The 11020-nt window shown below is 36.5% G+C and overlaps 1 protein-coding gene across 1 annotated transcript; it reads right to left on the bottom strand.

Annotated features, from left to right (window-relative positions):
• Positions 1-5028: 5028 nt before the first annotated feature.
• Positions 5029-9162, bottom strand: EMB2816 (Small nuclear ribonucleoprotein family protein). The gene is made up of 4 exons (XM_087333742.1): positions 8925-9162; positions 5888-5959; positions 5504-5556; positions 5029-5421 (listed from the first exon to the last, which is right to left on the bottom strand). The coding sequence occupies exons 1-4, from the start codon at positions 9145-9147 to the stop codon at positions 5332-5334; spliced, it is 438 nt and encodes a 145-aa protein (XP_087189868.1). The 5' UTR covers positions 9148-9162; the 3' UTR covers positions 5029-5331.
• Positions 9163-11020: the final 1858 nt, after the last annotated feature.

Genomic DNA, 11020 nt, shown 5'->3' with positions numbered 1-11020 from the left:
TTGAGGGTGGACCTTAAATTGATGGTAATTACTTTTGGGCTAGATACATATAAATCACGATAGCTGCACATTAGCTATATTTTGGGGTAGATGCAAATCATGAAGATAATGCATTTGCTATGACATCTTTATTTATGATCTTCTAACTTTATTGCCATTTTGAACCCATGCATGATGGAAAAGTAGTAGACATCCATATTAGCAAACATAAAGGTGTCTAACATCTTGTGCTAGGAAGTCACTAAAATGCTGATCAGAAAATTTTATTATAAAGAAGAAAAGTTTGATAGAAATAGTCTTTTTATGAAAACTCCTATAAAAGATATGGTATTCTCATAATTTCCTTTCTTTCATGCACCAGTGACTGGAATGAGCTGAAGCCCACAAGGGTGATTAATATTGTTTAGGACTATTAATATTCCTTTCAATGGCATTGACACCCTAGTCGATGTTTGGGTCATGAATTTTCCTTCATATGCTTAGAGACCTGTTGGCATTAGTCATAGTGAAATGTATGTTTTTGATGAATTAAAAGTAAAATTTTGACTTGTTCTGTATGTGATGGCGATGCATGAACTAAACATGGATGAATAGTAACTTGTGAATTGGCATGTATACATAACCTCAAGCATTATTCATAACAAGCTAATTATTCACAATATTCTATTGTGAAGCCATTTGTTTCATAAGATAACATTGTTGCGTATTACCAGTGGTATTCCGGTTTAGTTACAATGGTGAAGTGTTTTTGAGTTCAAACTAAAAAGAGATGGTGTAATTCAGAAAACCTATGGATTTGACAAATAAATTTGACTTCAAGCTTGAATACACAAAAAATTTGAATCCTTCTATCACGTTAAGTCTCATGTCTATTGGTATGTCTATATGTTGCTATGTGGATGGAAAAAATAGGGACAAAACTTTCAAGAATTAACTTGACAAAAAATAGATGATTGAGTGAAGGGAATTTTCACTTCCTCTCAAAACTCATATAAATAGGAGAATTGCTTCTCTAAATTTGCTTCATGTTATGACTTATTAGTGATTGATCTCTCTTCAAACCTCCACCTTATCTATTAGTCCATGATTCAACAACTTTGAAGCATACAGGAAATGGGTTTTACGTTGGCTTCATGGTAAAAACTATTTGTTATTTTAGTTAGATCATCGGTACAGAAAAATCTCTTCAAAATATGGCTTTATAACGTGCACATTGACATATCTTGCACATCTTGAACTGTGAGAGGTAGGGAAACACCGGACAGGATCTAAGTCCATGAACTGCGAGACATGAGGTACCAACATCGAACATGGCAATTCAAGGACTCGCTTATACAGGTTGTAAATGGATTGTAGATCCTATTCTGATTAAAGTACAACCACAATGGCAAATATGTAGTCATGAAAACACATAGTTATGTAAGGTCGGCCAGGACCCTTGCAATGGACGTGGCATGATCCTTATGTAGGTCAAGGAAGCAATCCCATCCCTTTCTTCCAATTCGCAACTAGATTGGGTTGTCACTTCTAGCCACTCAAACCGTCTGAGAGTCGATAGCTACAAAGACATGGCACACATATCATGTTCCCCATACAATTATGACCATGTTTTGGCAGAAAATATGGAAACAACACTACACTAGGCGAATTACCACATTCCAATGTCTATTAATACATAGGTCACTACTGGTTGGAGTGTGGCAGTGTCAGATCCTTAACTCTCTTAATTGTGTAGCGTGCCCAAATGTAACAAAGTCAAACGGACACACTTTATGGGACTAGCCAAAGACCCATCAAATATGGTGAGGGGTTGGCAACCTATTGCAATTATGCCAAGTGCAAGGCACAATCAAGTGGGTGAATGTATGTTGGTTATCATGGTAGGCCCTAGTTGACAAGTACGAACATCAAGAGGAGGGGATGATGTTGGTGATAAAGGCACAAGAGATATCGTTTTCCACCATCGACAATATCCACTCAACTCTTATTAATGCCAAAGCTCACATTGTGTTGGATTTGGTCAGCCCAATAACTCTTTGGATTCTCTGGAAACAATGGTGTAGACATGTCTTTTCCAATCAAACCTTGCATCACACAATCTTATTGTAGGAGATATGGAGTGAAGTTGTAGCCACTCTAAGGAGCAAATACGATGGCCTCACGGGTGGATCCAATGGAGTCGAAAGACAATGGTTAGCCTTCATCCAATAATGGTCATCCTCTTCCTTTCTTGAGTTAGTGGGCCTCCACATAAAACGGTTAGCCTTCATCCAAAATGGTTGTCCTCTTCCTTTCTTGAGTTAGTGAGCCTCCACATAAGACGGTTAGCCTTCATCCAATAATGGTCGTCCTCTTCCTTTCTTGAGTTAGTGGGCCTCCACATAAGATGGAACTATCGCATCCCTATTGGGATTTGTATATAACATTCTCACCTGTAAAATTTTATAACTAATGGAAGGAGTCTTTTTGGGGAAAAAAAGGAGATGAAAACCAAAAAACAAAAAAATGCATTCAAAGAACGTAGGGGGCCTAGATGATTCTTGTCCTTTATAAACTAAAAGCATTTAAGGAAAAGATCATCTATATGCTTTGGCATATCCTTTGATATGTATATGTAATCACATGAATTTCCCAAAAATAATAAATGGTTCAATAGTGGTTTGGCCTAACCATCATGTACTCCTTGAAGTTAAAAAAGAGTGCCCACAAAACCTAGAATACAATGGACTTAGGAGTTACAAACTTGGTAAACAAGGGTACACTTGTAGTAGAAAACTGAGGGCAATACTTTCGGTCGATAAATTTCCCAGTTTTGACTTTGCTTCGGTTGTGGACCAACTACCTACTTTCAAGGGACACAGTAAATCCTCAAGTAGAGTAGGATGTCACTATTGGAAAATATTGAATGTTTGAGAGGTATTTCATACCTTGTATGGAAAAGTACTTACATACATCCAGTCCTCCAAGATGGGCGAGTGATCATCCTCGTAGCAAAGTGAGTGATTTTGATTCAAGATAAGCGTGAAGATTGGTCAAACAATGCATGCCTTTCATTATTGTTCATCTAATCCCTAGGTCATTGAATTCACTTATTGTTCATCCACCTCTTGCGCAATGAGAGAACACTTCATCATGTTGTTCTTCATCATAATCATATTGTGACTCTTCATGTTGGTAGGATGTGTGCAACCCTTTCCTTGCTTGAGAGCCTTGACTATATGGCCACTAGGGATAGAATTGTAGGCAATAATAGTCTCGTTTAGGTGCCCTTGATGATGATTTGTGATGTTCCACCATGGGTCCGTCCTTGTCTAAACCGCCAATTCAATACTCTCCAAAAGGTATTTGGGTGGGCCATGACAAAAGCCTTGCACCATATGGTATTTGGTCGGGAAGACTCCACTCGTATTTCACTGTGAATGGGTAACAAGAACTAAGTTATGCCTTTGTTAGAACCTACGATACTCAAAGTTTCTGAACACGCCATAAGATTGATTGGTGCCTTCAACAACTAGTTTGCGAATGTGACTTAGTCCTAATGTTTGGGCCCAATTCATGCACATTTGCCCAATTTTATGAATGTCACATTTACTAAGAGGTTTGCCGATTTCATAGTTACGTATAAGTGTACACTTTCATTGGAGGATTCAATGTTATGGGATAAACCGTATACCTCCATATTATTATTTGTTGTAACTATTGATAGGGTAGTAGCATAATGATATATATCTACCTTATATGCAACTTGCTACATCAAGACATGATGGTCAAATGAACTTTTGCATCTCAAAGCATTCCATGTTACCTAGAAAAGATATGAGTGTCATTTTATCCCTAACCATAACTAATCCACCAAATTTTTTACATCAATCCATTCAAACCTCTACTTAACATCACCCAAACTTGATCATGGATAATAGATCACCCAAGTTTGAGTTTATAAGCATATTTTTCCTAAGAGTAGAATAAAGTCCACTAGGAAAAACTCACGTAGACATACATTAAACATAATATATGTAAAATTATTTGCATTACCAATTTATGTAACAAGGAATGTAATTTGATCAATTTAAGTTACATCAAGCAAATCCTCCTAAGATTCTCCCTATTGCCAAAATAACCACGCATTTTCTCTTGGCAAAAACTTGAATCCCACATTAATCAACCTCCTACCCCTACATCAATACTTCCAATGCCTTATACATAGGCAACCATCACAAACACATTCAATAGTAACCCATGTTTATTTTTGGAATACAGCTTTACAAAACTTGAATACTACACCAAATAACAACTCCTATCATCCCAACATCTCCCCATCAAATAATTTCCCCACTACCATTGACTTAGAAAATCAGCACCTTATGTCTCATAAACCTAGATAAGAAGGTTTGCAGCAATATCAACCTGCATCTGTTGTTCCTACATCTTCTCATGGAATAATTCCCCTTCATTTTAGTTCTGATTCATTGAATCCAAAGTTGGCAAACCTAGGCTACAAAGTTTAATGTGTGCTGATTCATTTTACCAACACAGAACTTGGATACCAACTTACTTCTGTAATCCTTACATTTTTCCCATTGAGAAATTCCTATTCATCAAGTACTGGTCCAAGAATTTGCAGCTCAGGCGTACAAAGTTTCATGTAAAAATACACATTGATGAGCAGATTTGAGGATATGAAACCGGATGGATGTTGGATGGCCTATGAACTTGCGAGTACACACGGCAATCAGTAACTAGCGTTGAATATAGAACAAGAACATAACTACCTTTACAAAAGAGGAAAAGACTCCTTGATTATTCACTTAGAATGTTCCCGATAGATGTGTCCCATGTAAAGGCAAGTACAGTTGAACTCAATAGACAAATTGTTCCCCAGAATGAGATGTACTCTCAACAAATCATGCCATATCATGCATGACTATCATATCACTCAACCAACATGAAAAAATAGAACTTGAGAAGAGAATAGTCCTGCCACAGAATATATAGTATTAATACATACATAATTTGCTCAGGAATATGGAAGTGACCCAAAATGCTTTAATTACTGCATCCGCATACTGTAAGCCATCAAATTATGTTGTTCTATGTATGGACAGTTCCAGCTCACCAAAGAAATCATTTGCAAACCATGCTTATGCTTCTGGGCCAAAAAAGAATGTCCAAAGAGCCTCTTACATGCTTTACCAGAATTGCACACAGTTGCATGTAAGAAATGTGCAGGTAAATACAGAATGGCAAACCCTGCCATCCAGAGGCAACAAGGTATATCAACCCAAGACATTGAATGCTAACGACACCAGACAATTGATAAAATAATCCATTTTAAGTGGCATCTGCTTGCAAGAAAGGATTGGAAATCTCGTCTGTTCCATCTGTAGGAGCAACAAGCATAACTGCAGTTCCTCTGCATACCTTTACAACATGAAAACACCAAATTCAATTACCAAATAAGACCTCAGAATGGCCACATAAATACGAAAAAACAGCCACTTACTATGAGACCTAAAGGCCTGGTCTGATCTGTGATCTTCAATGGATCATCTTGATCTGCAATCATCCAATTAAGGCTACTTAAGAGAAATGGAATTATTATACAGGTGCAATCATGATTATATTATTTTCCATATCCACAGTACCAGCTCAGACAGGACCAATGCCAAGTCAGAATTGGTTTAACTTTGCCTTCCAAAGTTAAACCTAGTTCTCAGACATTGGTTATGCCCAATGCTTAGCTAGAATTGGCTTGCTGTTGATCCTAGAATTCCTAAGAAATTGTTTACCATAAAATATTACAAAATGGAGTGGCTAAAGTTGTGTGTGTGTGTTGTGTATGTGCACAGGCACAAAAGAGAGAGGAGGGGGGAAAGGAGAGACACACCTCTCAAGAATTCCACAGCCTCGTCCAAAACCAGATTAAGGAGTTGATCATATCCTTTAAGTGTCCCAGTAACTAGATAAAAATGCATGGAAATTGTCATTCTAAAACCAAGGTCATCCAGAACAAGATTGAGTTTGTTAAGAAGTTGAAAAAACAAACAATGCATGCAGTGGGTCAAATAAAAATTCAATATCATTAAATCTGGGCAATTCATAATAGACTAATCTTTAACAAATATTCACATCAAGGAAATGGACACCATTATTCCAAAATATCCCAGAAGGCAACCATCCTAATTAAGTATTACTAGTCTAAAGAATGCACACCACTAGTTAACACCATTAATTTAGACCTCTAAGTCAGTCACAAAGGTTGTAGGCAAAGCTACCTTGAGGGGAGTATGTCTGTGTACAAGTATAGATGAAAATGGGTGATGGGATTAAATGATACTATATAAAAAGATACTTTCCCATTCTAGGGTTTGCCTACAATACTTCAAAGCACAATGCATTATCATCCATGTGTCTACATGCTGGCATTTAAAAGACTCATGTGCTAGTTTGAGAGAACTTTTAGTGGTCCACAATAACAAAGAATATCCAAGATTATGAACTGAAGTGTATTAAGCACCATGTCAAAAAATGTAGCAAATGTGGAAACCAGGGGTCTTCTTAACCTTTTGCAATATTCAAAAGGAACGTACGGAAGAATTTTAATGGATTTTATCATTATCCTACCTAGCACACAAAATATTATGATTTGGTATTGGTAGTAGCATAGTTGTTACAAAACGTGTATTCTATATTTAAAATACGTTTTAGTATACTCTGAAGTATTCTACGTTTTAGAACTCGTTTTTTAAAATTTGACGTATTCTATGTATTTAACAAGTATTTATTATTTCAAAGAAGTTTACCATTTTTTTAATTTTTGTAATTTTTTTTGAAAAAAGATCTTTAAATTTTAAGAGTATTCTACACGTATTCTAAGTATTTAACATATTTTATCTATAAAATACGTATTCTAAGTATTTTTTTTTAAAAAGTTAGAATACTTAGCATACATATTCTGCACATATTTTATGCTAAGTATTCTACAACAATGGGTGGTAGTCAAATCAGTTACAAAGATGAGTCATTATCATTCCAATGTTACCTGCATTGGTTGTATAAGCTTTATATCAACTATTTGGATGGTTACCATCGATATAGTCAGTGATCCCGATACAAAATCCACAAGTGCCACTAGGACAGACATATTTTGAGCTCAAAACCAGTATAAGACTAAGCATTCTTGATATCCTTAGACAGAGGATAGTAGCCCAAGAATTTTAACCAAATCTATGGAGATATGCTTAGAGAATATGTGAATAAGAAGTATAGGAATTGAAATAGATACTTGCCCATTCTAGGGTTTGCCTATAATATTTCTAAACACAATGCAACAGGCTATACTCCATTCATTTTGATGTATGGATTCCAAACTAGAACTCTAATTGCATTGTATTTGAGAAATGAGAAACTCCAAAATGCGAGTTTCTAGAGAACATGGCGTATATGTTAAAGGAAGCTCGGGCAACTGTGTTAAGACAGTTGGTATGCTTCACATGGGGGGTTTTGTCATATGTTCTGAGAATTCCTCCTCTCATCACAAGCCCAACTCCTAAACTTTCTCAACTCCAAAATGCGAGTTTCTAGAGAACATGGCGTATATGTTAAAGGAAGCTCGGGCAACTGTGTTAAGACAGTTGGTATGCTTCACATGGGGGGTTTTGTCATATGTTCTGAGAATTCCTCCTCTCATCACAAGCCCAACTCCTAAACTTTCTCCAAGGTATTGTGGCCCTTTCACAATCCTCAAGAAAGTTGGCAACGACGCTTTCAGTTAAATTTGCTAGAGACTTCTAATGTTCACCAAGTGCTTCATGGTAGTATATCAAACAATAAGTTGGGTGAAACAGATCAGTAAGCAGCTTCTTCCAGTTTTGTGAATCAGAGTGAATATTAGATTTCCCAAGAGAGAAGAGTTTTTGTCGTATCTCTCAAATCCAATGAACCAAAACAAATATTAGATTCTCAGCTAGATATTTTGTCTCTAAACAACCCCAGTTAAGTCAAGAGACAGACCAATGAAGGATGTGCTAAGGAGAAAGGAGGCAGCATTCAGGAAAAAATTTTAAACTTCCATATCCAAATTCCAGCAGCAGCACCTTACAGTGTGAGATCAATATTGTTTTACTCTTTGATGTGTTCTTTGGTAAACAGAAATGGTATTATTTGATTGCATCCATTCACAGGGCCAACAAAAAAGTTATATTCACAAAAACTTTCTTAAATATAGAGAATGCTTCTTTACAGGCTACTGAATGGAAACTTGGTACTTAAAAGAATCGCAAAATTACCCTACCTTTTATGAAAACCCCATTTGTTAAAACGATGCATTTTCTAGTTATAGCAAAATATTGCATCCTACAATGTCTAATCATTTGAAACTATGCAATCTTGAGAATCCTTCTTTCGAAGATAAACGATGCCTTTTCTACTGATCACAAACATTGACCCTTCTCTAAAATTTCCTAAGAGTATCAAACTTCATCCTTCCCAAGAAAGGACAAATTTTGAACTGAAATCAAATTTAGCAAAATAGTTCGTTTTCATTCTTTGATATATGTGAAAATGCAGAACTCTGTACACAGCGAGAAATCCTTGAATATCAGAATAAATACATAAGGAGAGAGGGTAGAGTTTTCCCCCTTTCGTAAACCATGATTACTTGCATACAAGAAGCTTTTTTACTTGTAATTCAATTATCTCTGTGCACGATCATACAAACCGAAAAAACGCACTTCAAGAATTCCTTCGGGCAGATATGAAGGCAGTTAATGGAGTCATAGAAAGTTCTTCCTTTTCTTTATGTTCAATTTTCTCTATTTACTAACTTCATCCTCCAGCGTTTGCTTTCCATATCTTTCTTCTGCTGACTTAAAACTAAAAAAATATTCGTCAAAGATATAGAGAGCGGGAAAAGGGAACCACACCTTGACGACCACCGGTGAGCTTAACAGAGACGCCTTTGTCCACGAACTTGGCCAAGTCTAGCACTGTCTCCTTCCGACCAGCCTGGAGATGAGACAGAGCAAGGAGAAAAGCAGACACAGAAGAACAGTCGATTAGAAAGAAAGGACAAAAGGGAAAGGACAAAAGAAAGACAGAAAGAAAGAGAGAGAGAGAGAGAGAGAGAGATCTGTCTGATCGCACCATCGCAGAATCGTCTTCTCCCCAGCCCCCTGCAATTCGTCGCGCAGAAACCCTAGAGAGGTAGCTAACTGTGAATAAATCTGCGCACAGTAAAACCTCTCAACTCTCTCTCTCTCTCTCTCTCTCTCCTTCTCTGAGAGAATTGAAGAAAGAAAGGACATACATATGTATGTATAATGTACGTATTGTATGTATAATGTACATATTGTATGTATAATGTATGTATGTACAGAGTATAGCCTTTGCCGTCTGTCGTTTTTCTTTATTCCCCAAAAATACCCCTACCCTCTCGACCAAAGGGCATCCCGGCAAATAATAATAATAATAATAATAATAATGGAATGAAGTATGTATGTACTCCTCCGATATCTCCATGTTTCTTTCCCCTCACCAGGCGGGAACACAGTTTCGTTGGGTCATTACAATATACATGGCTTTGAATCAGTCACCGCCGGAACAATTATCATTGGCTTTGTCACAAGCATGTGCAAGGTATCACACCATCGTGACTTAGCCATCCTCCGAATTTGAACGTTCGTGCGTTGATTTGATGTTGATAATGTGAGATCGTTGTTGGTTGTGAGAAATGGGTGCGAGTTAACATGCTTTTTGTATTATTCGTGCTGACGATCATTGTTATGTACATATGCTCGAAGGTGATATGGAGAATAGTTTGCTATATCATTGTCTAGACTCTAGGATGACGAGGTTTTCAGTTTTTGGGGAAGATGTTTTTTTATTCTTTCCAAAAGATTTCCTTCTTTTTGGGGAAGATGTTGTATGAATGTCCCATTTACAATTAGCAATCATTGGTAGTCTAGTCTGAGCCAAACCAAATTGCACAAACCGTAGCTTCACAGTTTAAACGGTTTAGATCTAGTTTGGAAATTTGTAAATGGTTCGGTTTGGGTTTGGGATTTAAGGGTTGGGTTTGGATTGGCTTATTGCATTAATGATTTACGATTTAACCTATTTTAAACCACGGCTTAAATATGGATTAACAGGTTTGGCTTAATACTTTTTTGTCATATTCATTAAATATTAATTAACTTTAGAAAGTTATAGTTAAAGAACTTTAGACCTATGGGCTATTTTATATATAATAAGTTACAATATTTGAGGGTTTATATTTGTCCCTTTTCTCTATTTAAAGTGGTTTTTGGTTATATAACTAACCTTTTAACCAAAACTTTTGGTTTAAGCTTCCATGGTTTAACAGGTTTATGAGTAGTAAATCTCTTGAACTATTTGGTTTAAGCTTGGAAATTCCGCTAATGATTTTGTTTGAACAATTTTTGTTTAAACAAATTTGGTTTAACAAGTTCCTAGTTCGGTTTAAGTTTTAATTTTTAAAACCAACCCATTGTTGATTGCTATCTGCAATCTCTTAAGATGTTGATCGAGGCTTCTTCATCTAATAAGATCTACATGTTCGTCGCCATTTAGAGGTCACACTAATGTTCTTTTGTGGCCTATGTATACATGGACTACATGGCATCAATTAGTACATTTCACCAAAAGCATGACAACACATGGTCTTCATGCAAATGCTACCTCTCTAAGAAAACTTGGAATGCTTTTGGCTTGAAAGAACCTATATAGATGGGAGACCATACTCTCAATTTCACTCATAAACCTCCCAATTTCTTTGCTAAACAAAAACAGTACATTTGATTGCATCCACTAACATTGACAACAAAAAAGCTACATAACCAAATAAATATGCGCAGAGTAAAACCACTCAACTCTCTTTCTCTCCTTCTCCAAGTGAATTGAATCAATAAAGACATATGTATAGCCTTGTCATTTGTCCTTTTTCTTCATTCCCCAAAATGCCCCTACCCTCTCGACCAAATGGCATCTCCGGAAATAATAA

This window comes from Azolla caroliniana, unplaced genomic scaffold (assembly GCF_043228905.1).
Source record: "Azolla caroliniana isolate FFs.n. ecotype wild unplaced genomic scaffold, voAzoCaro1.0.p SCAF_18, whole genome shotgun sequence".
In the NCBI taxonomy this organism is placed as follows: Eukaryota; Viridiplantae; Streptophyta; class Polypodiopsida; order Salviniales; family Salviniaceae; genus Azolla; species Azolla caroliniana.
The sequence above is the reverse complement of the archived record's forward strand: the minus strand, read 5'-3'. Positions and strand labels throughout refer to the sequence as shown.

Coding starts and splice junctions, on each gene's coding strand:
- EMB2816 (XM_087333742.1), bottom strand. CDS start 9,147: ATGGTGCGATCAGACAGATCTCTCTCTCTCTCTCTCTCTCTCTTTCTT. Junction 5,557..5,887: donor GGCTGTGGAATTCTTGAGAG/GTGTGTCTCTCC, acceptor GGATGATTGCAG/ATCAAGATGATCCATTGAAG. Junction 5,422..5,503: donor CCAGGCCTTTAGGTCTCATA/GTAAGTGGCTGT, acceptor CATGTTGTAAAG/GTATGCAGAGGAACTGCAGT.